Source organism: Erithacus rubecula, assembly GCF_903797595.1.
Source record: "Erithacus rubecula genome assembly, chromosome: 12".
NCBI lineage: Eukaryota > Metazoa > Chordata > Aves > Passeriformes > Muscicapidae > Erithacus > Erithacus rubecula.
The window spans coordinates 6,605,534-6,632,715 of record NC_136664.1 but is presented as its reverse complement, the minus strand read 5'-3'; the positions used below and the strand labels follow the sequence as shown (position 1 = coordinate 6,632,715).

The following is a 27,182-nucleotide window of genomic DNA, read 5'->3' as shown; positions in this document are numbered from 1 at the left end:
GAAGAAAAATGTTTGCATTGAGCAGCAGCAAAGATTTTTTTGCCAGCATAGTAAGGTGCCTTCCTACAGAATTAACCTCTTAATTTCCTGAGGTATGGTTGCTCACTTCCTTAATTTAGCAGGAAATGGGGAGGAAAGTGTGCATGAGGAAAAATGTCTGCTTTCATCAGAGTTTATCCTGCATTGGAAGGGACCCACAAGGATGGAGTCCAGCTCCTGGCCTTGCACAGGACAGCCCAACAATCACACCACGTGCCTGAGAACAAACAATTCTGAACTCTGGCAGCCTTGGTGCTGTGCCCTGATACCTTTGCTTTGACCTAAACCACTCAGGGGTAACACATCTGCTGGCCCATCACTCAAAAACATTTCAGGACCACCAAACCCACTCAATTCTTTGTCACTTCTCACGGTCTGACTTCCCCCCATCACAGAGACTCTCCAAAACACTCAGTTTCTGTCTCCCCTGGGCTGCACACAAGTTTAGATTGCAGTGCACCAAGTTCCAGTCCCACCCATGGGGTTGGGTGTACAGTGGTGGAGGGAACATCAGCCATGCTACAGAACTTTTAAAATAAAAACACTTCTTTCCTCTAACTCCCCTAATCCTTCTGAAATGTGTTCATGAGAATCTCTCCAAATATGCCCATACCAGTCCTCTGGATCTGCTGTCACCATCTAGAAGTGGATAATCCTATTGTTTGATGGGGTTGGTTTGTTTTTTGGGGTTTTTTGTTTGGACAGTTTTATTTCAATCCTTTGTTGCTCTCTGTTGCTCTTATTTGCTCTCCTTCCCTGTGAGTTCTTTTAAGACACTGGTGTGTAGCTGTTGCTCTGTTCCCAGTCCCCGGGACAATCAGGGTGTGCCAGTACCAGGCACGCTCCCAAGGTGGCACACACGCTCTCTTCAGCACATCCTCTTCTGCCCGCAGCAGCGCTGCTGGGTCTCTGCTCACCTCCTCCAACCTTTCTCCTTCACCCTTCCATCCCTAAAGGAGAAGGGGGCACAGCCCTGACTCCCCAGAAACCCCTCTACTGACATCCCTGCTGACTATGCCAGCACAATCTTGTGTAATCTTATAAAACAAGGCAAGTAATATATTCAAATGGGATTTATTTCCAAAGCAGCTGGCAAAAGAGCTTTCATTTGCTCAGCATGGCCCTTGCTGGCAGAGGGTATATGCCATGAGCAGCAGAGCTGTGCTCACATCAGGCCCTGCTGGGGCTGTGGCCCTGTGAGACCTCAGGAGGACACACTGCACCCCAGGGTGGGAGGCTCGAGCTTTTGGGCACAAGGAAATTCAAAGGTGATGTGGTCTGATGTTTTCTAGATGAGAGCCTGTCTTCTCAGCATGTCTGTCCCCTGAGCCATCCCCATCAACCCTTCTTTGAGGCATTCCCTCCCTCTTCTCCCATCCCCTGCAGGGTTCCCTTGCACCTGGCTGAGAGGCTCATGTCACACTCCCTGTGTCACCTGAGCTCTTGCTTGCCCCAGCAGGCCTCCTGGTGCCTCTGACTGCAGATCCAGCTAAGATCCAGTCATGTCTGGAGACTAAGTCCTGAAGTGTGGTCTGACTGCACAGCTGCTGCTGCTCCTCCAGTTTCCCAAGGGTTTGTGCACCTGTGTGATTCCTTTTGCTTGGAACCAAGACAGCTTGGAGCTGTCAGCAGAGATGGTGTCTGTGCTGCCTGTAAGGGCTTGATGGTCTGCACTGGACCCCTTCAGCTGTAGGAACAGAACCCCACAGCTGTGGGAAGCTCAGCAGAGCCAGGTTCAGCATGCTGCTGGGAAGGGAGGGCACTCAGCTGCTCACAGAGAGTGTCACAGCCACCAGGACCAGATCCCAGGAGCAGGGGGCACTGCTGGATGTTACCCACAGGGCACCTGGAAACAGGAATGGGAGTCACTCACTTGACAAGACCCTGATGCATCTGCTTATTAAAGATCCTGTCCTCTGGATGATTTCATGGATGACTTCATGGAAGGCTTTCTAGATGACTTCCTGGATGACCCTATGGATGACCCCATGATCACAGAAGACTGCAGATAAGACGATCCATTGCTCTGCCCTTCTTCTTCCTCCAGGTTTTCTTCTTCCTCTTGCAGTATCTCCTCCCACTCTGTAATGTCCAATGGAAAAGATGGTGCACTGTCCTTTATGGGTACTCCCATGTTTTGTCTTTTCTCTTCCAGTATCTTCTCATATTTTTCATTTCCTGAAGGAAAAATTATCCACAAATAGGAGCATAGTGCACTGCCAGTCCCATTTAAGAGGAGAAGTCCCACTTCCCCAAGACTGGCCTCTCCCAGAAACAAACACCTCAAGCCATCTATGAAAAGTGGATGCTGCTGCTCCTCTCAGAATCCTCATATTCACTCTCATTTACCTTTCCCCTCATGAGGACCATCTCATCCCCTGCAATGTCATGCAAATTCAAGCCTGCCAAAATCCCTGCCAGCCTCTCTTACAGCTTTCCCAAGCTTTTTTGCCTAGCCAACATCTTTCCAGGCCTCCAGCAATGTGCTGGCAAGATCTGCAGGATGGTTCCTGGGAGATGGGCTCAACTGTTCAAGACTCAGGAAGCACCACAGAGGTCAAATGTTGGTCTGGCAGCCCTGCAACCTCCAGACTTGGTGGAGATGGGTGTCAGCTGCCTGATGTGGTGTGGTAGGGGAAAAACCAGGGGATCTTCCTGGAAGAAAATAAGCAGTGCTCACCTTTCAACATGCAGGGTAGGTCCATGGTAATCCTAGGAAAGGTCCCCTCTCCTTTCAGGTAGATTTCTGCAGGTTCCAGATGAGCCACTTGAACCTGGAAAGTCCTGCAGAAGACTCCTACCTTTCCTGGCAGGTAAAAGACTTTCAGCACTTGCTCTCTGCCAGGTGCAATGGAACCCTGCAGGGACAGGAGAGGAGGAAGGGAATGCATCAAAGAAGAGTTGATGGGGATGGCTCAGGGTCAGACATGCTGAGAAGACAGGCTCTCATCTAGAAAACATCAGACCACATCACCTTCGAATTTCCTTGTGCCCAAAAGCTCGAGCCTCCAACCCTGGGGTGCAGTGTGTCCTCCTGAGGTCTCACAAGGCCACAGCCCCAGCAGAGCCTGATGTGAGCACAGCTCTGCTGCTCATGGCATATACCCTCTGCCAGCAAGGGCCATGCTCAACAAATAAAAGCTCTTTTGCCAGGCTCTGTGGAAAAGGAGTGAAATGCCTGCACCCTCAGGAGGGCCAGCAGCCCTTGTCACAGCACATCAGGGGAGTCTAGTAGGTGAGCACTTGTTTGATCTCTCTGCCCCCAGAAGCAATTGCTTACAACACAAACTCAGGGCTGAGTTTGGGGGTTCCCCTCCCACACTTTTTTTTCCCTCCTTTTTTCCTTTAACCCTCTCCTGGGCCACCTGACACAGGGGCAGAGCCAATGACTTGTGTTACTCACTGTGGTGGGCAGGACCAGGGGCACACCAGGCAGAGGCTTTGCTGCAGTGCCAGTGCTGGAGTTTGGCACCACATAGGCGAATTCAACAACCCCAGTGTTCCTCAGGGTGACCTTTGCTTTGAGGACTTTGTTAAACATCTGGAGAGAGGAAAGAGGAGTGGGAAGTTATAGATACAGGTCTGATGCTGGCAATCTCCTTCTTTTTTCATGGGGTTGAAAGCAAACAGCCACAATGCAACCACAAATCTACAGAGAGGTGGTAAAACCAGGTAAGAGCCAGTAATATATGAACCAAAGGACTCAGGTCCTCTGCACTCTGAGGGGTCACCAACAGCTGGGAGAAACAAAGGAGGTGGCACTGAGGGGTTCCAGAAGAAAAGGCACCTGCATGCAAATACTGGCAAGAAACATAGAGGCAACAAGAGAGAGACACACAGGGCAACACAGACAGGCCAGCAGCTGGAAATATCTGTGGGCTTTTAACTGAAGAGAAGTAAAATGGGGATTACTCTGGGACATTCTCTTCAGCTACAGTGACTGAAAGCCCAGCTTCCTCCCTGGATTATTTTGTGGACTAAGCAAGAGCATTAGACAGAGCATCTCCTTGGAGCTCAAGCTTTAGGAGCAGATCAGTGGAGGGATGTCTCAGGGACATGAACCTCTGGACATCTTCACTGGGATGCTGCCTTCCCCAGGAGGCTGTGTTAGGTGCCTTGAGGGAGACAGTGTGATGCTCCTTGGCCAGGAGAGAGGGGAGGAGTGGAGATGGCCATTTAAAATCAGCTGGGATGCTGGATTTATCCCTCAAAGGTTGTATTCTAAGCCCCAGAGCCAACAAAGGAGCTGAAGAAGGGGAGAGAGCCTGGGGTTCAGGTGGGCAGGAACCCACTGTCCATGATTCCAAGACAAGGAGCTGTGCCAGGAGAAGCCTGTGGTACCTGCAGCCCCCAGTCAATCTCCTCCACGTCCAGCTGGTAGCTGGGGCATGAAGCCTCCCCAGCCACCACCACCTGGTAGGTGGGACCTCCCTGCACGTGGCACAGCGCCGTGACACGGGCCACGATGTTGGCGTGGCCAAAGAAGGTGAAGGTGACCGTGTGGCTCTCTCCAGGCTGCAGCTCACCCCACAGGGGCTGGACATCAAAAACCTGGAGGGAGGGGAGGAGAGATAGAGGTGATGAGTGTGCAAATGGATGCAGAAGAGCAGCTGTGTCTTGGAACAAAGTACAGTCATAGCTGGAGGGGACTATTCCCCAAACACAGCCAGAATCACCCTAATCTCATGCTGTGTCTGTGCCACTGAGCAGTGGAGGGACATGGGGAAAATCTTCTCCCTCCCTTAATCACTTATCCATGAGTATATACTACATTAAAGTAAACTGGAATATCTCCTGGCAGCAAGAAATTCTCCCTGCTGTAAGAACTTGTCTTTGGAATATTTCCCACTGTCTTCAGAGCAACAAGAGACTTGGAGGTGGGAGCCCTTGGAGCTGGGGGAAGGACTCCAGCCTGGCTCATCTGACTTCTAAGGCTTTCCTTCTCTCTGATTTATGTGCTGCTCTTTCAACCTGCTACAGCAAAGTTCCTACAAAAATTTCCTGTCAACCACCTGATGAGATAAATGGGAGCAATGCCCTCCACAGGTGCTGCACAGGGAATGTCCTGGGGGCAGCCCCAACAAAATGTCCCACATGTCCTCTCCAGTGACCAGTTGCTTCACAGTTTTGTGATGGGCTTGGAGGGGTGTGAGGCCCCTCTGTGGCCAATGCTGAGGGCCATTAGTGGGAGTGGGGCTACAGAACTGCTTTCCACATTGGGAACATGGATGTGAGACATATTCCCACTTACCTCCTGCATGCCAGGGTTGGGGTGCTTCACCTCTGAGAATTGACTCAATCCCCTCTTCCTGACTGGCCTCTGAGGTTCCACAGCAGGGGATGACAGCTCCTGCAAAACAAGCACATGGGCTGCAGTGAGCAGCTGGCTAGTCTAAGATCCCTGTGCTGCAGGCTCACCACCTCACCACACCAGCAGCAGCTGAAAGGACCTGGGCACAAATCAAGTATGGAAATGTTGCTGCCATCAGTCAAGTGTCCAAGCTCACCCACAGATGAGGCCTGGGCTCTGTCTGCACTTCCTACATCAAACTTCCCTGAGGGAACTGAGTGCTGCCAGCACTCAGGCAGGGATGGTTGGAACAACACAACCTCTGAAAATCCCTTCAAAGCCAAATCATTCCAGGATTCTGGGATTGCCACTTGAATTTGCCTGGTTTACCTGTGCATACATGGCAACAACCAGGAAAATAAAGATGATTTATGCTTCTATCTGAAAACCTTCAGCCATATTATCTTTGAATCCAAAGGGCTTTTTTTCCTCCTAATCAGAAAAAAATTGAGAGTTAAAACAACCAATATTTGTGTGTGAGCAAGTACAACCCCTCTCCTTAAACTTAATTCCAACACTGGGGCTTTCAGAAACTCTTCTGCTTTTTTACTTTTTTTTTTTTTTTACTGCCTCATGAGCAGCCTCTGTTCCCTGTGATGCAGAACAAGGGGCCACTTCCCAGACCAAAGTGCTAATGTTCACCAGGCAAGCTGGCAGACAAAAAGCTCTTTTCCTTGCATGGAAGAACAGACAGTCACTTTGCAAAGTCTTGTTTTATAAAAGATGCTCTGGGGCTGTCACTGCAATACCAGCTTTTGGGTGAAGGCACAGATGTGGAAATGGGTACATGGAGATCAGGACTTGTCATGGCTTGACACAGGAAGAAAGCTGGAAGCCTTCTCATCATGATACAGATAAAGACTTCATTTACATTGTAAAGCAAGTAAGCCAAAAAATCCCAAACTTGGCATAGGTCTGTAGGATCTGAATGTGCTTCTCCAAGCAAAACTATCCTATTTCTCCCTCCCCAGACACCCCATGCCCAGCTACTGGCCCTGCTGCTCAGCCCACTCTCAGGGAACAGGACAGAAGGGCAGCAAAAAGGGAGCTTGGCATGAGCATGGCTTTTCAGTGGCAAGCTGGAGAGGCAGTGCAAGGTACACAAGAAAATCTACCTCTACTTCCTGGGAGTCCTCTTCATCTGCTGGCTGCAGGGCAGAATCCTGAATTTCTTCCAGGGCTTTGGTTGGCTCCTCCACATCTTTAGCCTTGGAGTGTCTCCTTGGAAGCACTCCTCTCTTCTTTGATGACTGGGGTTTGAACTTAGGTGGTGAAGGCCTGAACCTGGAAAGTAACATAACTGTGATCATGGATCTGTAGTGGGAGAGAGAGAGATGCCTGCACAAGCAGCTCCTCATCAGGGTGCAGCCCCTGGCTGGGTGCTGGTGTGGTGACCTCAGCAACAGCCACTCCAAAACCAGGCTGAAGCACGTCCATGCTGGGAGCAGCCCAGGGATGATGCTGGGGTAGCAGTGCTGCAGGCAGCTGGTAACTGCTTGCAATGAGGAACTAGAGAGGACAGAGATTAAGACCTCATGGGGAGGCAGAAAGCACAGCAGGAAAGGAAAAGACAGAGAAATCATTCCAAAAAGTGAGACTCAGGCATAAAGGGACAGATGTAGCCAGTGATGAGCCAGCACAGCCCCCCCAGCACCTGCCTGAAAGCACCCACCCTCCCTCATTCCCTTCAAGCCAAATGCCAGAAACTCTGCAGCTCTCCCAGCTGTTTATCTGGAATGTTTCCCCAACATTGCTGGGAGGGTTAGGGGTAAGTTAGTATTTTCCAACACTCCCAGGTAACTCACCTCACATTCCCTGTTTTAAATCCCAGCAGGTGTTCAAGGGAACTGTTTTGTCTTTAATGTCACGCTGGGGACACACTCCAGCTGTGCCTGCCTGAGATTGTGCCAGGCTGTTTTCCCCACACAGTCTAACACAACCCTCCTCAGAGCTATAGAGACCATCACCTTGGAGCCAGATCCCAATTCCCTCAACAAAACTGTTTCTGGATAAGCTCCATTCTGTGTAAAAGCAGCACTCTGATGCCCCGTGGTTAACTTGGCTTGGTTTCCTGGGGCATTGTGGAAAAACCATTTGCTTCTGTCATGAAAACTGTCCAGCTCAGACTTCTGCACTCTGTAGAGAGGTCACAGTAGGAACAACTTCCAGAAGTGTGTTTATACATGTGCCCAGTGTGAATGCAGGATTGCTCTTGGGCTTGAGAAGCACAGCCCAGCCCTGGATGACCCAGGGGTTCAGGTGGGTGCTCCCCCCAGCAGCTGCAGCCATCCCTAAAGCTGCAGAACCTGCTGATCTCTGTCAAACACCAAAGAGCTGCTCTGTGAAGGTGACTGTGGATTAACAGGCCAAAATTCCTTCCACCAAGGTCTTTGCCTTAGGCCACAGCTGTCTGAGAAAGCAGCTTTCCTTCCCAGGGGAACCAGTATATGGAGGTTACACCAGCATCAAACTGGTGCAGATCACCTATTGCCTGAGCTTCCAGCCTGGTCACAGCTGGTCAGTGTTATTGCCACACACTTTTTCAAATCCCTGGCAGACCTTGGTCTTTGCAAAGTATAGCAAGTACAGGAAGAAGAGTTTTAAGCAAAGCACAAAGGTGCACACACCTTATGGTGTTCACCTGTCTGTCTGTCTGGAATGACCAGTGGTACTGGACAGGAATGGGGCTGCAGTTGGTCATCTCCATATGCAGTTCTTGTTCAGTGTCATTTATGATGCAGCCAAAGTCCACAGCCTTGGTCTGGAGATGGAGATTTGGGAAGTAGACTTCTCCCCGAACAATGACCTGCTCCTCATGAGGATGCTCCAGGAAATGCATCCTGAGCAGCCTCTCTGCCACCCAGCTATTCAGATTGTTCTCATAAGCTGGGTCAAACTGGATGCAGAGATGAAGTTCCTCCCCTACATTCAGTGTCATGGGCTGCAAGGAGATAAAAAGCATTAATCACAAATTTGTGATCACGTCCCAGGGTCTCACAATAGGAAACAGTAAATGTTCTCAGTTCACTCTCAGTTTTTCACAGTGAGGATCTGTCTACAGACCCCAGGCTCACATTTCCATGCTCAGCAGCAATACAAGGGGATGGCTGCTGGAGAGCTGGGATGCTTTCCAGGGGACACCTTTACTGCATGGCTTGCCCTGATCTGCTTTCCTGCTCCCTTCTCCTCATGTCTCAGAGCCAGGATGGATGTTCCAATTCAAATGAGATTTTGATTTCTTCAGCAGCTCTGCTGATTCAGTTCAGGCCAATCCACTGCTGACACTACAGAATAAACTTCTCAACACGAGGACCTCCCAACAGAAATGCACCATCACATCCCTCCTCTTCAAACCCCTCTGAGGGGAGCCCACAGATGCTCACCTTGGAATCTGCAGGGAGGGGCTGCTGCTCCACATTGCAGATTTGGAAAGGCTGCTCCAAGTCCAGCATAATGCTGAATGGCAAGGAGCAGGTGTTTTTTAAAGACAAAGGCTGGTACTGCAGCGTCAGGACATCACTGGGTTTCTACAGAAACAGGAGACAAGGGACAACAACCTCAAATAGCCATGGACCTCCTTCCCTTTCTGATGCATTTCACATTTTCAACCCCAGAAGTGCATACATCTCTATTTAGTTCTAGCCAATTTAACAATTACACCTTTAAATGCTAGGGTGCAATCCAGAGACTTACCTTTTCTACATGGAAAGTGATTGCTCTGGGAGACATTTGCACAACAGGCAAAATGAACTTGCAGGTGACATCCACTTGCATTATTTGTTTCTTCGCTGTCTCTTTCGCCACAGTAGCATAACACAGCAGCCTCTCCTTCACCTCCTGCATGCAAGAGTCACTGGTCATCCAGTGGGTGCTGGCAAGCCAAACACTCCACACTGGCTTACCACCCACCATGAGCCCTATTCCTGTCATTTATTAGTGACTGTAATTAGTCTCTGCTCCCCTCAATAGTTTTCTTTTCTTTCTGTGCTGCTGCCGATTTATTCTAAATGTATGTGCCCAGGGGTCCTGGAGCCAGGGAACACATACCAGGGTTAGCTGGCAGCTTCTCTGCAGAGTTAATTTCCCCTGGAAAGAAAGGTCCAGGTCCCAGACTCTGCTAAAATCTCCCCTTCTGAGTTGCTCTCCAAGGGTACTGCAAAACCTGGCTGCCCTGGGGACACTAGGGCTAGCTGAGAGACTGGGGCAAGCACTAACAGAAAAGCTGACAAAAGTCAGTTTCTCAGTTATGATGATCCCTGGGAACAGTTTCCAGGACATGTGGATGTGGATGGACATCACACTGATCATTGGAGCTGGCACACTGTGGTTTCTTCCTCCAGGACTCAGGGCTAAACCAGCCCTCTGCTCATGTTTGTTTTCAGACGAAAAGCAATGCTGCTCCCAGACATTCCTGCCATTTACAGGGCTTTTGTTTTGCTCCCTGCTTCCCTTGGAAAAAGCACTTGACACTAGTTTAGTTTACTTCTTACCTGACTTCTAGTCTAAGTCTAAGTTATTTTCTCTGTTCTTCCTTTCTGCCTCAGCACACAACACTGGCAACCTCCTGTTTGCCCCGAAGGAGCAATATTTCCATCAGCCTGTATTTTGGGATCAGCACTGGGTTTTGGTAGCTATGGAAACACAAAAAAGCCTTAGCAACTGATGGTGGCCAGCAAGGAAAGCAACTGGTGCTGCCATGGAAACCTGTGGCCTTAAAACAGTTTCTTGAAGTCACTTGCTCCTCTCCCCAGGCAAACATCAAGGGGCTGCAGAAGCAGCCCCAGTGGAGGGGATCTGGTAGGGAAGGCTCAGCCTTGGCAGGGGCCTCACCTGGGCAGTGCTGGAGCTGCCTTCCAGCACCATCTCCACAGCCTGGCCCGGCCTCAGGTCCATCATCAGTGGCTGCAGCTTAAACACAGGGCTGCCAGGTCTGGGGCTCTGGGAAACATTTTTACTCTTGGTGCCACAGAGGGCAGGGGGACGAGTACTGCGGTGAAAGATTCTGAAACCTTCTGTGGCCCAGAAGAGCCGATGGATGCGGCGTCCCTTGTTTGTCAGTTTGAACTGGTAACGACAGGGAGTGAAGCTAGAAGAGGAGCAGAGATGGAAAATGGCATGGGAGTTGCTATTTCTATGTGGTCACTCAGTTTCAGCACTCTGGGGAGGTTCCCTGACTGCACATTCTGCAATAGATCTCCCACCCAAAAGGCTGCCCAGGCTCAAAGCTTCAGCCACAGCCAGGTATTGCAGCTTTTCTATTGCTGTGGCTTTCCAGGATATCTAATGGTTCTCAGATGATGTATTTCTAAAGGAATTCCTTGGCTTCAGTGAAACAGAGCTGAAATATTGAAGAAGATCTAGCCTTAAGGACTAAGCAAAAATTGTTCCTTGCTGAACCCACCAAAGGGAAAGCTGAGAATCTCCTACCTGAAGTGGGGCTTAAAGTCAAACTTCGGAGCAAAGGGTTTGTCAGTGACAATTGTGGTGCCAATACCCTCAGCCTGGACAGAGATGATGGTTGTATGGCTGTTCTCAATGAACACCTTCACCTTGTCCTGGAATTTCTTAGTGTCATCCAGGTTTGCTGTGACAATCACAGACACCTTAGACATAGGGGGGATCACTCCTTTGCTGGGTTCAATCCTCCAGGGTGAGCGTTTCCCAGCCTGTAACACAAGCCAAACACAAACTTAGGAGGGAAACCATGGACCCTGCTCTGCTGTGAGGTGCAGGGTAAAGAGAGGATAAAAATCATAAAGCCTTTATTACTCTGAATCTACTCTAAATCTACGGAATCTGGCAACAGCAACTCTCCAAGAGCTTACACAACCTGTATTTTACTCTCCTTTAAAAGACTCACATCAGTAGCCCAGTTTTGCTCAACCCACGGGATGCTCCTCCTCACAAGAAGGTTATTCCCCCTCCAGTCTCTCTTTGGAGTGCTTGCCAAGGGAAGCTATTTACTCTCTCCTGGCTTCCTGACACCAGAGCTGGGTCTGCACAAAGGTTCAAGGCCAGAGGAAGCCAGGACTGCTCAAATCCCAGCCCAGCAGCCACACAGCTGGAGGGCACTTCTGAGAGCCTGAAGAATAACTCTGCAAAGCCAGCTGAGCAAAACCCCAGCACCAAAGTTCCCTTTCCCAAGGGGCTGTCAGTGCTTCTCAACAACCCCTGAAGGACTGTTTACATTTATTCCCCAAACAGATGGAAAAGCAGCAAGAGGAAAATTCACCCCACTCCTCCTTGGTCCAGGAGGCTGAGTCTGGACACTCACACAACACCCAATGCTTTATCCACAAACAAGTGTTTTTCCACAGTGTGAGGGCTGGCTTTAACCAGCTTCAGAAGTTAAACCAATATGTAGAAGATCAAGCATCTTTTCAAAGCTGTTTTCAAGCCTCTCACAGATGCACTCTCCAGCAGGGAGCACATTCTGCTCATCCCCAAGCCATGTACCCTGCCTGGCTGCACCAGCCTTGCTCCTCCTGCCAGAGGAGCAGCTCCAGCTCCAGTTCTGCTGCTCACCTCCTTATGTAACCTCTATAGATTAAATAGGCTTTCTCTGCAGGTGAGCTCCAGAGATTCTGCAATGCTGCAGTGACAACGGGCTCTGGGGGTGCACAATCCTCACAGGTGCATTTGTGTGCCACTGGTTTGACCCACAGGAGTTGTGAAATTTGTCTTCCCACAAGCACTTTGAGGGCAGATCTCACACCCTGGTTTCTATCATTAACAGAAGATTGGCACAAAGCAAATGCAGATGGAATGGGGAATCCATGGGGAAGTCCATGCCCTCTCAGGAGCAAAGGGTCACAGGCTTCTCTTGATTTCAGAGCTTCAAAACCATGACTTGCACAGCTAAATATCTTCCACAAAACAGAGAAGTTGCAAACATGATCCAGACTCATTTGTGCTCCAACCTCTCTGCAAACAATTTCACTGAGGTGTGCCTGAGATCCTGGCTCCTCTTGTTTGCACCTGGATGGAATATCTTGCTTCCACTCACACAGAATAACACAGAAACATTGCATACAAAAACCAAGTCAAGGCCTGCTACTAAACAGCCATTTTCACTGGAAAACAGCCCCACAGAGACTTACCATCTCTATCCAGAAGGGTGCTGGGATGCCAGCCTGATTGGAGAGCTGGAGAATTTCGGAACTATCTTGTAAGACTTGGATAGTGCCAAAGTTTATCTCCCTCGGATGGACACGGACAACTGGTCCCTGGCCAATGCACTCTAAATGGATTTCCTGTTCCAGGAAGAAGGTAGGCAAGATCAAAAAAAAGACTCAGCAAGGAGAGTTTTAAAAACTTAGCCAGCTCTTAGAGCATTCCTAGATTGGGGATAATTATGGCCATTTGGCAGAAGGGAGGCGCAGGGGGCTGCAGCCTGGCTGATGCTGCCCAAGCCTCCCTGGAAGGAGGAGCAGTGCCTCACCAGCTGGTTTTGCTTCCAGGTGATGCTGGGACAGAAGCAGCAAAGGCAGAGCAGAGCCCTTTGGAGATGAGCAGAATAGTCCCTGGAGGATGCCAGGCCCAGCTTCAGTTAGCATGTAACAATGGGATACAACCTCACTGAGGAAAAGTTTTATCAAAAAAACCAAACACTTCATCTACATTTTTTTAAAAAGGGACAAGAAAAGCCCTGTTCACCAGCATTACAGGCAATAGGACACACATGAGCCAGAATAAAAACAGATGGCAACTCTGTCCTCAGTGCTACTGCTACATAAACACACCCACATCCTGCAGCACTGCTGGCTTTGGTGGGGTGGTAATGCCACAGATCAGACTATTTAGGGACATCCATGTCTGGCAGACAAGGCCTACATTTTGTAGTCACTGTTGCTGTTATGACATATGGCTGAATCCTCTTTTAGGAGGCTTTAGTTCAGGAATTGTTTGCCTCATCCATTTCCAAACTCGATGGAAAAAACAAGTGAAGTCTGTGCTCCAGATGCAAGTTGTGTGGACATTCATTTATCTTTAGCTGGGCTTTTGTTGAGGAGATATGATGGATATTTCTCAGATCTGAGGGACCTGACTTTCAGAAAAGCCTCAAGTTAGCTCTGCACAAAACATTCCTTCAGTGTGGTCTTGTACACAGTGCTTGCTTTAGCAGGATTCAGGGATGTCCCTGTGTGATCCCAAACAGTTGTCATGAAGCAGCACTTGTGTTCATCTGGCAACAGCAGACTGTGAGACCCAGGGACTGGTCTGGGTTTCAGACTGGCTTGTTATCCCATATCCAGATTTGTAACTACATGCTGGGGCAGGCACACTGAGATTGCCACCTATGAGGTTCCACTTTCCTCTTTTCTAGGCATAAGCTGCTGCTTGTGCACCAATCCCTTCTCTCCTTTCCACACCAGCCATATAGCACAAGTTCCTGGAAGAATCCCTGTCCACTTTACACCCCACTGGGATGAGCTGCCCCAGGCACACATCTCCCCTCTCTCACCAGTGGGGATCCTTCTCTCCCAAGCACAGAGACCTCAGCAGTGATGTTGCACTCTCCCAGCTGCTGAGCCTCAAGTGTGATTGGGATCTCCACCAAGCTGTGAGCCTCAATAATCCCAGATGGCTCAGAGCTGGAATACCACGCAGCAGCCTTCTCCTTGTGCTCCTGCAAGGGACAGAATCAAAAGCAACTTCAGAGCTGAGGAAACTTTAAACTTCTTAATGTCTACCACAAGAGCAACTCACACACACTTGTAAAAATCCTCAGGAGAAAGTAAAAAGACAAAAGACAAGATGCAAGGTGTAGGTAATGAGCAACCCCAGGGGGTCCAAAAGTTGCTGCATTCACAGACACCCACTTCTGTGCTGACAGCATCTTTACATCAGATTTTCACAACCTTCTAAGCTCTCCCACTTGCAAACAAGTCAAAGACTAGACTATAAACATCTTCCTCAAGATGTTAAACTGCTTCTTAAAGTTTGTATTCAGGTAAGTTCCCATTCTTAGCAAACCTTTAGGTTTGAATAGAAACCAGCAAGGTCTTATCCAAACCTTTTTATTCCCCTAATAACACCCCCAGTAACATTTGAGGGGAGGAACTGGAGGCATGGCCAAACCTGAGGGAGAACACAGTAGCAGCCAGGAAAGTCACTGTCATTCACAAGGGCCAGCTTCTCCTCATAGGGGAACTTCAGGCAGCAGTGCCCAAACTTCACCACAGGGCTGAGCACTCGCAGTGGAGGAACAATGCATCTGGGCAAAGAAATGACCTCAAGGCAATTAGAGACTGAAAGCATTTTGCCCTCAAAGAGCATGGAATGGAGCATAAGACATTTGTCAAACTGAACAGAGATTTAATAGTCCTACAGTGATAAATCATCTTTAACTTCTTTTCACTCAAACACCTCTTGTCAAGGAGGGGCAAACCCTAAGGCTCAAGTGCTGAAGTGAACCAGACCCCAGCTCTCAGCAGGCTGCTCACTGCAGGAGGGTCAGAACCCAGCACAAGTCCACCATTTGCAAGAAGAAGGAGAAACAACCCTTGGAAAATTTGTTACAACTCAGGCCAACTGATGCTCCCTTTAGAAAAAACCTAGGGTCATGCCTGGCTGTGAGCAGGGGGGCATCTCACCATGGGTTGCTTTCCTAGCACTGTTCTCATGTCTAGATGGGCAGATGCAGCTCATTAAGCAGCAATTCTCCTTTGGAGCTGCAGCCAGGAGCCTGCTGGTGCTGGATGCATGAGGAAAAACTGCAAGAAAAGTGTTGGTACCTGGCTGTGAGGGGCAGTGCCAACAGCTTCTTGCCAACACCATCCATGCCCACCACCAGCTCCAGCTTGTACTCTCTGACAGTGTTGGAACACAGGGTGACCTGGTAGAAAAGAGCAGTAAACAACTGCTCACTCCCAAAACCTCATCACCCATGTGTGGTGTCCTCCAGTTCTTGTTCCATGGTACAGAAAGGGAGGATTTTGCCTTAACTCTTCTGCTGGTCCATAAGTAGAGCAGAGTCTTTTGGAGGCTAACAAAAGCCCTCTGGCAAGATGAGATTTGTTTAAGGGACTAATTTTTCACTTAACTACAGCAACATAATGCAGAAGAAATCAGTTGTCTTGAACAGAATGAGTTCAGCTTTACAGCAGGAAGCTGAGGGCAAGCTGTGGCCCAGCAGATGCTGGGCAGTTTGTGGCTGCAGAGTATTTTCTGTCCCTACTAAAGATCCCTGCAGTGAATACAACTCATCTGCTTGCCAGGAGAAGAGAAATGAGACCAGGAAGAAAAGCAAACTTCTCTATACAGTGATATCTCTCTCTTTAACAGCCACCTTCTGTTTTCATCCTTCCTCTGCTCAATTTCAAATAAATCACTCTCAAAAACACAAGAATGGCTTCTGCATTTGAGCATCCAGTACATGGTTTCAGCTTGTGATTTTGGCATCAGAACAGTGCTCCTTGAGGAATATCCCGAGTAACCCAGCTAACAGAGGCCTCACACCAGTGCAGATCTCTCCCTCACACGATGCTCAAAGCTGCAGAGCTGGCACAGCCAAAACCCTCCCACACTCCAGCAAAGCTTCAGCCCCACCAGCTGGACTCTTCCCATACCTCGATATCCTGGGATCCCAGGGCATGGACAGTCCCTCTGCAGGGACTTATTCTAAACTCCCTTGGCTTCATAAAACCTTGAGCTCCCTTCCTCCAGGGTGGACGAGTGACTCTGAATATCTGAATGGAGCTGCAAATGCTGGGCTCTCCCAAGCCATCCTCAGGAATGCAGAGGTTGAAGGACATGGGTGCTGGGGAGGTGTTAGACAGGCAGCACCTCAAGGTGCAAGGAAAACCTAAGAAAATGACACAAATATCCATTCAGGTGTTTAATTATCTAATTATTCCTGGTGTGAATGTCCTGGTAGGATAAAACTGCTGAGCTCTGTTATCTGAACTACAGCTCATTGGGAAGCAGATGGAGGAATTAATCCTTAGTTCCCTTTGATGCTGATCCCAGACTGCTGCCTTGGAAATGCCCAGTCTTAGAACATCACACACTTATCTCTCTCTCTGGCAAGGAGAAAATCTCTTACCTACCCCAAAGCAGCATCAGTTATTTCTCACTGATGAATATGTATCCAGACTGACTGTTTACTCTGAAAACTCAATCTGTAAAATTCCCTGTTAACTCCACTAACACTCAATATATAAAAGCAGTGATTTGTCATCAAGGGAAACCTACAGTAAAAAAAGGGAGGATGGAATTAGGAACTAGAACATGATGCCAAGCACCCTAAAGCAGTTTCTCTGGGCAGGATCCTTATGGCATCTCCTGATTTGGGGTAATCAGACTGAGCTTGTGACAACTCACAGCCCACTCCACTGGAGGCAAACCTGAGCCTTGCCTCAAGATCAGCAATTAGGAACCACCTCAGACAACAAACGGGGACATCACACCCACTGCTCACTGGCTGTGATTGCTGCCTGCAGAGATTTACACCAGTTCAACTCCAAGACTTGGTTTCCATAATGGAAATCAGGGATACAGCAACACCTCATGGGGATGCCCTGCAGAGCCAGGACACCAGCCCACAGGCTGCTCTGCAGGGGATACATGGCTTGGCTGGCCAGCTGTGTGTGGAGGAGACATCTCTCCCACAGCCTTCTTTCTACTCCTTCGGTCCTATCTGATCTCAGGATGACAAAATGCTGCCTAAGGCAACCCTGGAGTTAACACCCTGAAGAGGCTGTTGTGGAGGAACACGAGTGATGGATGCTCTTGTGTTCAAGTGCTCCATTCCAGCAACTCACAAACCTCTCACAGCCTGGTGTGAGCCCAGGGCACACTCACCAAAGGAGACATCACCAAAGTGGAGGGCGGGCACATTGAAATGGAAATTCGGTCCCTTGATGCAGCCCCTGGGAGGACAAAGGCAGGGAGGCAGTGGATTTGCTCAAGGGAATTGCAAAGGGTTCCAGTGTTAGGGCTGGGGTGGATAAAAGCTGCTGCCAGAGCACTCTGGGTTTCAAATCAACCCACCACCCATGTGGACAGGAGACAGCCAAAGCAGAGTGATCAGCAGCTGACAGATTATCTGGGACAAGCCCTCAGGCTGCTGTGGTCCTGAGAAGTGAGTTTTACTTGTCCTATCATCACTTTTCCTCTTTTTTTCCCACCCCTATCTTTTGCTGAGTGAGGATGTTAACCTTTGCAATGGCACCAGCCCATGAGATGATGCCCACATCCTTGGGACAGTGTCTGCTGCACATTTCCCTGTCTCCAACATCAGTCCTTTCCTGGCTGTGGAAAGGAGGTACCAGAGCACTCTGCACAGGAGCTGGGAACTTGTCTCACACATGAGAGGTGAGGTGAGGCTGCTGCTGCCCATTTGGGATGGATTATTAACAGAAGTCTTAAAAACACTGCCAGGCTGGCCCATCTCCAAAGCCCTGGGGGCCTTGCTGGGTGTTCAGGGGGGACATCCCAGAGCAGCTACTGCCCAAAGCTGATCCATCCCACTGCCTGCCTCAGCCTAAGCAGGAGACATCCAGCTCCTGGGTACCCACACAGGGCAGCAGGCACTCCCACACTAAAGGGATGCCAGAACCAGAGCAAAGACTAAGACTCAGGCAACACCTTTTTTCTCTGATCTGCCACAAAATGAGGTGGATGAGAGATGATTACCCAGAGACAGCTACAGATGTGCCCAGCAAGCTCCCAAAGCTCTCCTCACCTGATAGGCAAGGTGGCAGGCTTAGGGGATCCAGTCACATGGAAGCAGAATTCTTCTTGGAACTCCCCCAGGATGGTGGGACAGAAGGAGATCTGGATGGTCTGGTGTCTGTTGGGTGCCAGGATGCCCTTCTGAGGCAGGAAGGTGAAGCAGGAGCCCATGGCTGTGTTTGGAGGGACGAGGCTGAAGGAAGCCTTAAGAGGTCCTTTGTTTAACAGGATCACCTGCAGCAGCAGGGAAGCAAAATGGAAATACATGACGAATCTTTCTTTCTTACTGAACTCTGAGTTACTTTCAAATTAAAGGATTAACACCTGTAACAGGCAGAAGATGCCCTGTGCTGCTGCACGGTGGAAGTCAAAAAATACAACTTTGTATGGCTTTGGGTTTTTCATGCAGTGTTAACTTCACATAACCAGAGTTTCTCTGGGGCTTTCCCATAGGCAGACAGTCCACTCTGACCTGCAGCACAGACGAGCTGCTGAGCATCACCAAGTTCATTCACACCCAGCCCTAAGAGCAGCACTGGGCATTGTAGAATGAAATCAGTGAAATCAGCACAGAGCTGCTGCAGCTGTGCCCAACCCCACCATGGACACGGCACATTCAGCTTCCATTGCAGCCAGCTTGTTTACTGCATGTGGAAAACACCAGAAACAGAAATTGTAGAAAGTTCCCTTGCTTCCTTCCCAAAAACACTCTGCTCTTTCTAGAGCCAGAGCTACACCATGGCTGCAGGGTGGCGAGGGACTGGTCAGCAGGGGAAAGCTCTGCCCAGAACAGGCAGGAGGGACTCCACTCTAAAGCACTTGCAATGGACTTGAACTCAAACGCAGCCAGTTTGCAGCAGCTGCTTTCGCACAGCCTGAGCACAAAGGTGATTTGTGTCTGGGCCCACAACAAAAACCTCTGAATGTTCAGCTTTTGACCCAGTGCTTCTCTCATATGCCAAGGGGTCCTGAAGGAAGCCTCTGTGAGAAATGACTGCTCTCTTTTAAAATTGTGAAGGTTTATTAAACTTCAACGAACACAAAAAAGGACTAAATAAGGAAATAGAACAGCAAGACACGTGCGACTATCTTCCGCAAGCTCATTCACCAAAAAAAAAAAAAAAAAAAAAAAAAAAAAAGGCTGCTCCGCCTTTTATACCCCCGGTGTATATCACCCACTCCCTGACCCCGCCCACGGCCTGTCAGTCACCGCTCCCTCGCTGCCCATTGGTGCAGATCACTTTCTGGCACCGTGATTGGAGCGCAGGCGCTGCTGTGCCACGCCCCCAGCAGCGAGCCCGCCCCTCACGGCCCTGGCACCGGGCCAGTGCCGGGGAAAGGGGCTCTGAGGGGACGGAGGGTGTCCGAACAAACTGCAAAATCATAACCACACATCAACAAAACTGCTGTTAACATACACACAATGCTCATCTCTTAACTGCGAGAGCCAGTCATCCCATTACCCATCCATAACACCTCCTCGGGCTGGTCTCAAAGGGAGGCTGCCAAAAAGCAAGGATTGGGGTTTCATGAGTAACAGATGCACCTTTCCAACCCCATCAAAAAGACCCAGATTGTAAGAAATCCCCCAAATTCGACTGGTATCACAACTGCCCAAGTTGCCAGGAATTCCACAAGGCTCACTGCTGCTCCTGGAGCCACCAGGATCCAGCCCAACCCTGTGCTCACCTCGTATCTGTGAGTTGCTCTGAAATAAACCTCCCCAATGTTCAGTTCCTCAAGGCTGAATTGGAGCTGGGGCCCGAGGCCTTCCCCTTCGAGGAGCAGGGGCAGCCTGGTCTCACGGCCTGGGGAGAGATTTCTATTTCAGTGTGGTAATTCCTTCTGCTATCTTACCTTTTCCAGGCAGCCTTAATTTTAGTCCCTGGCTCTGAGCTGCCTGGGACCGGCTCCTGATATTCCAGGAGAAGATATGGATCCTTCTCTTCCCTCTAGAGATCTGCTACATCCATAGAGAACATCATTTTTTCTGCCCCTATGTTGATAATGGAACTTTAGGGAATACCAGAAATTTTACTCTTCCTCCTGGGTGAACCTCAGAGAGTGTTTTTCCCAAAGGAGGAAAAATAGACTAAGTATAGGCAGCATTCAGAACAGCTGAGAGGGGAAAAAAACAGAGAGGAGATTCCCTGGAAGCTGCAGGGACAGTGGGGATGTGCCAGCACTGCCCTGCTGACCACAGACCCTTCCCAGCAATCACACAGGAGCCCAGTGACCTGGGGGAGTATTTGCACCTTGCCTGCACTGGGGTGAGAGAGGCAGGAGAAGGAGCTGTACCTGAGATGTCACAGTAAACTGCTTGATTATAGACCTGGGCTTCTTGGGGCTTAAAGAACACACTGATTTCAGCTGAACATTTTGGCCAGATCTCTCCTTCCTAAAATAGAAGGAGACAGCAAAACATTTGTCTTTGAACATCACATTTCTTGTTTTCAACCATAGCCCTGTAAGCCTTTATTTAGAACATCAGTGACACCGTGATTAGCACTTACCAACGACACTGATAATAGAGTTTGGAAGCTTTAGTCAGGCTCCTGTCCGTGCCAGGAGCCCACAGGGCAGAAATGCTTTCTGCAGCCTCACCAGAATCCTGATGACTTCTCTCTTGGCACACAAAGCCAGCTGAGGCAGGGATCTGTCAAGTGACCTCATCCAGGGATGAGGAGGAGGAGAATGAGGAGGAGCAGAAGGGAGGTTCTCAGGCATCACTTACCTTTGGCTCAAGACAGAAAATGTCATCATAGAACAGCATGGGGTCTTCTTGCACCTTTGCCCTCACTCTCTGGAGGGTGTGGGTGAGAAGAGCTGAATGTTCTCGGCAAGTGATGTCCACTCTGTGCTCCTTCAGAAAATCAGACAACTTGTCCTTGTTCTGCTGACACAGCCTGTGATACTGCCTGCAGCCACAGGAGAGACAAACCCAGCAGGCTGTTTAATAAGCCACATATTTGCAGAGAGAAGTGGAAGTGCAGGAGCAGCAAAGCACGTGGGGAGGAGCAGCAGCAGCTCCTCAGCAAGGGGCTGACCCCAAGCCACGGGGTCCCAAATGGATCAAAGGATCACTTGTTGTTCACTGGCATAGCAGGTAGTTTTACTCCACACTTAGAAGCTCAGGAGAGGTTTCAGAAGCCAGCAGCCCTCAAGAGAGGGCTCAAAGCCACTGCCACAACTGAGGGGGAATCCACCAGCCACCCCTGGTGGATTTACTTACCCTAAGCCATTCAAAACCACCAGTATCTCCTGAAGCCATATAGTTTTACCCATGGGGAGGGTATCTCATTGAAATGGGTCTCTCAGACCTACCTCAGCTTCAGCTGATCTTCCTGTTCCTGAGTATCAGCAGCCTTCCACTGGAAGCAGGCTGTGATATTACTCAGGTTGTGAATGTGCACAGTTGCACAGTTTGACCGTGTGATGTACGTCTTCCCAAATGTCACAGTGCTCCTGTCCAGCCTGATGTCCACATCCACAGCTCTTCCATGAAGGTTTATGTGGGTGTCTTCACCTGGAGCAAAGCAAAGGGGAGTCTTTGCTCAGCTCACTGGCTGATGGAAGCACAAGGGACAGAACAAACCAGAGGTCCCAGAAGAAAGTGTCACAGCTTTAGCTGAATGAGAAGTTCCATGGATCAGTGCCTTTATCACAACCTGAGAATTGCATGTGCACAGTATGAGGATACCCTGGACAACCTGCCAACATTTCAGCATTTCACCCTCTAGAACAGACCTCTGCCAAAGGCTCCCTCATTTCCAGAGCTTTCAAACCTTCATTATTCCCAACCAAATAAGTCCTGGAATTCACTGGGGCTCAAACTTCAATATCAAGCTCACCTTTCCTGTTGCAGGTGAGTGTTTCCCAGGAAAGATGGGACAACAGATATCAGACATTCTCTCTAGGAATGGCATTTATATGGAGCTCTACAACAATCAAAATGACAAATCACTACAAAATGAACACCATGAAACCAACCATCATCTTCCTCTTTAAACCCATGACCACATCAGCCCTTCTGCTTAGAGAGGGCTCTGCTCTGAGGAGTGCAGAGTGCCCTGTGCAGTGCCCAGCACTCACCTGTGTCATAGTGCACAATGAGGGATGCAGAATGGTCACCAGTCCTCAGTGGCTGAAATCCCACTGTCACCTGCATGCTGTCACCAATGCCCAGAGTTACCATGGCCGGAATGACAGAGAAAGGGCTGCAACACAGAGATATCAGGGCTCTTGGGGGAGATTTGGGGATGTTGTCCCTTTTGCAGTCCAGTTCACTTCTGCTCACTTGTTCAAGCAAGGAACAAACCAACAGAAGAAGACAGAACAGACAGGATCAGAAACAGCTACTGACTCTAGTGTGAGGACATACTGCCCTCACAAGATCCTGTGGGATAAAATTGCCTCATCTCCCCATACTCTGCCTCCAACTCTCTGCAATGAGACACAAGGGTCATTTACATCTTGCTTACTTTTATCAGGATCAGCTCCTCTTATTGACAGAGCTGGACAAAAGTTATGGCCATGGGGATACCAAGGACCAAGTACTTCTGACCTAATTTAGAAACAGAGCTGACAAGTGAACAGAACTGGCAGTTCTATGACCAAGGCTCTCAAAGCATCATGCACCTACACTTTTGGTAAATTCCATGTGCATTGAGGCTGCAATCAACTTCAAGTCCAGTGGTATAGTTATCTTCTACAGACAAACTTTATTTTGTCCACTGTTCCCTTAACTGTCATTATTATATCCTTAGATTTTGAGAGAGTTGATCTCATTAAAAGCTACCTCTCAACTCAAGGAAGACAGAAATAATATTGCTAGTTGAATTGCCTCATCTGACCATTAAACCCAAATATAATTTTATCTTAACATTTATTACTTCTTAGTGATGGTATAATAGCTGACATCAAACAGCATTAACTATTCTAATAAACCCAGTCTGTTAGGTTAAAGCATCCATTACTCTCTCTGTGCTGAAAGTTCCGTTTTTCAGAATTTTAAAGAATCAGCAGCTTACAACCTCCATCTTTCCCCTGTCACTGCACCCAGGCTCTATTTCATCTATTTAAATATTTAATTCCTGAAGTTCAGAAACTCTTTAAATGCCTATCAAGCAGGATCCAACATGTTCTGCAGCACTCAATAGAAGAGCTGGCAAGTACATTTCAAAAAGATGCCAGAATTTATTGGGTATTTATTTTGGCAATGACAAAACAAGATCTGGAAACCCCAGAGAAAAACTGTACAGGGATTTACAAGTTCCTGCCTACATATTTACACAGTCAAAAGCAGCAGCTTGTTTGAACAGCATCTGAGGAGCCTGCTTAAATAGCTTTGGCAGGCTTTGGTGGAAGCTCCTCTCAGACCTTCATGTGTCACAGCAGAAAATCTTTTGACCTCTGTTTTGCCAGGGAAAAAAATCAAAGCCACTCAGGTGCCCAGGTTAGACAGCAGGTCTGTGCTGCATTCCTGACCTCAGCTGCAAGACCTCTGGGATCACATAACCCTCAACTCACCACCAGCCAACTGGACTGGTTTCCTTGCAAATAACTGTGTCAAAAATGCACAGGAGAAACAGTGATTGTCTCCTGAGACTGACAGGAACAGCACATGCTGCTCACATGGGGCATCCCATGAGAGGCCACTGGAAAGCCACGTGCCTGTGGCCTCCCAGACAATGGTTCTGTTTGGTGAGTGACCATTTCAGAAGCTGCTTGTGCTCAGGAGGGTGCAAGCCAGCTACTAACATGTTCCAGCACCCTCCAGGAAATCTGGGACAGAGAAAGCTCAAAGGCTGCATCCTGCCTAAAGCACCAGAAGCAGCAGCAGCAAACCCCACAGGTGCTGCCCATTTCCAGCCAGGGCTGCAGGGCAGCAGCTCCCATGCTCTGGTTCCTGTGTTGCTCTTTACCAGCTCTGCTCTCAGCCAGTGCTTGCAGAGCAGCAGCTGAGCTGCCTCACCTCTGGGTGCTCAGCTGGCAGTGAGCTGCCCGCTCCCCGCGGTTTCGCACCAGCACAGTGCTCTGGCTGCTGACCTTGACCGGGCACTCCCACAGGTCCAGCTGGCCAGGGAAGTCCAGGATGGCTCGGGCACCAACGGCCCGAATTGGCACAATGAACTCTTCCCTGTCACTGATGCAGAGGAGCTGGTGGAAATAATCCTGCAGGAAAATAAAGTCTCAGCACAGGGCATTTATCCCCATCTTCAGCATGGGCAGAGTATCTCCCAGTCTAGATCCAGTGCAACTCCACTGAAACCAGCAGAGGTCCTCAAAACCCAGGCCAGATGCCCTGGATCCAGCCTTGCAGGTTCACCTTCCACAGAAGACTCCAATCTCTGGGGACCTGCAGACTCACCTTGTTCTGCCCAGGGGTGAAGAGGACATGGACAGTCATAGAGAGGCCCGGGGGCACCTTGCGGGATGCATCACTGGGGCCCACCAGCTGGAAATAAGGGGAGCTCTCCAAGGTGACCTTCACCAGATGAGAAACCTGTGGAAAAGACATGGAATGATGGTTTTGCCACTTGAGGAGACAGGTGGACATGGTCTGGTGCCATCCTTAACCACCCTTTTGCACTATCCTCTTCCAACACAGAGTTAAACTTCCATGTGCCAGCACTTACCTTGTCCCTGTTCCTCAGAACCACTGGCACTTCACAGACCTCACCAGGGCTGTAGTTCTGAAACACCACCTCAGGTGGGCAAAGCTGAAGTGAGCTGTGGTCTGGGCCAGCTGCTGAGATCTGGAGAGGCAAGAGAGAGCAGGGAGAGGTTCAGTTCTGCTCTGATCCCAGTGATGTACAGACTCTGGGTGAGTGCATCTGCCCAGCCCACACTGGGGAAACAGTGGCTCTTCCACCTCTGCCAGGGCAGATCAAAAGCTGCTGGAACACACTTGGCTCAGGCCAAGCTGCTCTTCTGGCACCCTCCTCAAATATCACAACAAACAGCAAGGGCAGGGAAAGGCTACCTTGTGATACTTGTGTTGAGGCTGGACAATCTGAGGCAGATTTAGCTTCTTAGTGCTGGCCAGCCTCTTGTTAATGGTGAGAGACATCTTCTTCTGGAAGGCAGAGAGAATCAGATGAAAGCTAAAGAACCACAAAGAGCCTCAGAAATGCACTTGTTCATAGAGGCTTTTCTTGTTCACTTGCTCCTGATGAATAATTTGTGATCACAGCCACTAGGGCAGTCCTGGAAGTTACCTGCTGAAATATTTAACATCAGTAAATTAATGATATAGAGCAGAATGCACATGCTGTAACCACGTGGCTCTGTCTCATTATCTGCTCCATGATTTGATGTGACATGTTTGGGGATTTCTGTTCTTTGGGCATTTGTTTCCTCTTTAGTTTCACTGGATTGAGCTGGTGACCTTTGCAGAGAGTGGGGAGGAGTTATCAGAACTCCCCTAACTCCATCTCTGTACAACACTCACAACTCACACTGTGGAGGTGTCACTGCTGGGTGGGTCTGAGGGAGGCAAGAAAGAAAGCTGTGCCAAGACTGAAGTGCACATGAGTGGGTCCAAGCTTCAGTGCTCTCTCTTTAATTAGCATTTGTTTTCTCTGTCTGGCCTCACAGACCCTCCCAGAAGAGCACAGAGATGTCCTTGACTGAGCCCCAGCACCAGGGCAGCTCCAGTCAGCAAAGAGACATTTGTGGGTGGGAAGGAGGAATTGCCCTGACTCCATTGTTGGCCTGGATCTGTGCTCCACACAGGAGATGAGACAGAGCAGCTGGTTTGGAACCTGTTCTAGCTAGACCAGCCATGCCTCTCAAGGCTCCAGGCAGAGTTTGAGCTGCCCTCCACATGCCAGGTGCCCAAGGGCAGGTTGGTGAGAGCAGCACAGGTGAGTGTCCAGCCTGACAGAAGGAATTGCACAAAGGGGATGGAAAGAAGCACACACTCATAACTTCAGGTTTACATTGGTTTAACTTGGCTCTTGGCAGAGCCAGGCAGGACACTGGACTGTCCCTGAAGCAGCACACAGTGTTCCCTACTGCACCAGGACAGCCCCAACCAACAGGATACCAAATCCCAGTTAGCAGCATCCTGCTATGGAAGCACTTCAGCAGGGCAGAGGGAATTATTAATTCTGGGATGGAAGCAGCAGTTTTTAGGCAGGATGCATCAGCCGAGGGAGCAGTAGCAGCCGCACGATGGCATTGTTCGCTGCAGCTCGGGGCAAGGCTCTGCCAGCTCGGGAACCTCCGCCGGAGCCTTCGCGGGGGCAGAGCGCGGTGTGAGCTCCCTGGGCCCGCGGGACCCTTCCAAGGGCAGAAAAGGACAAAGGACATGTGTCCCTTCCTCACAGCCCGTCACATTAGGGCTGCGGGGCCGTGCAGACCGAGGGCAGGGCACGGGTGGGTTTGTTTTTTATCAGCCATCCGGTGAGCCCCCAGGGGAAGCGGCGCATCCTTTGCTGATGGGGGCTTTTCCTCCCGGCGGATGTGGCCAGTGGTGGCCGGGGGGCTCAGGGGGCAGCTGCACCACTGCCTTGCACCTCTGCCAGACACAGCCTTGGCCACAGCACTTGTGAGTGCTACCCATCCCTTCTGTCACACCTCAGGGGAACCCTCGGGGTCCTGCTCCTTGCAGTCAGCTTGGTCCCTAAATTTCACCCCACTGGCCTGGAGCGGGTGAAGCTGCAGTTCTCTGGGCAGGGAGGATTCCCGCACGCAGGGAGGACTCTGGGCTGTGCTCTGGGTCAGCGAGAAGGGACAGACACTTCTGCTCTTTGTGCAGACAGGTCATTTTCTTTTGGCACACAGTTATGGACAGGACTGCTTTTGCTCATAGCCCTGGTTTGACATCATAGGGGGCAAAATTGTTCCCTAAATAACACCTTGAATCCCACACATACCTCTTCTCTGCTTTCTTCAGTTCTTCCCTGCTGCCTCCTTGGGTTGATATGAGGAATCATAGCCCGGGGCAGGAATCTCTTTGCCTTTATCCACAGCACTCTCCTTTTAAACTGTCCCCAGCTGACAACAAAATGCTAATGTCTAGCATCTGTTGCTCCTTTAGGCAACAGGACAGCTGCATTGACCCTAAAAACACGCCCACAGTCATGACAGTGGGTCAGAAACCCGAGAA

At 49.6% G+C, this 27,182-nt stretch overlaps 1 protein-coding gene across 2 annotated transcripts; it reads right to left on the bottom strand.

Moving 5' to 3' along the window:
* Positions 1-1,845: 1,845 nt before the first annotated feature.
* Positions 1,846-27,182, bottom strand: HYDIN (HYDIN axonemal central pair apparatus protein). Of its 2 annotated transcripts, XM_079316059.1 has the most exons (28): positions 26,950-27,182; positions 25,053-25,145; positions 24,706-24,825; positions 24,438-24,572; positions 24,042-24,241; positions 22,160-22,284; positions 21,392-21,593; positions 20,802-20,985; positions 20,366-20,465; positions 19,757-19,875; positions 18,078-18,301; positions 17,195-17,262; positions 15,961-16,196; positions 15,127-15,227; positions 14,471-14,606; positions 13,854-14,018; positions 12,490-12,642; positions 10,817-11,055; positions 10,220-10,475; positions 9,083-9,226; positions 8,773-8,916; positions 8,017-8,330; positions 6,505-6,673; positions 5,291-5,389; positions 4,381-4,590; positions 3,443-3,580; positions 2,720-2,897; positions 1,846-2,217 (listed from the first exon to the last, which is right to left on the bottom strand). In XM_079316059.1, the coding sequence occupies exons 1-28, from the start codon at positions 27,007-27,009 to the stop codon at positions 1,940-1,942; spliced, it is 4,590 nt and encodes a 1,529-aa protein (XP_079172185.1). In that variant the 5' UTR covers positions 27,010-27,182; the 3' UTR covers positions 1,846-1,939. The 2 variants fall into 2 exon arrangements, with proteins under 2 accessions (XP_079172185.1, XP_079172186.1); XM_079316060.1 differs by lacking the exons at positions 21,392-21,593; positions 22,160-22,284.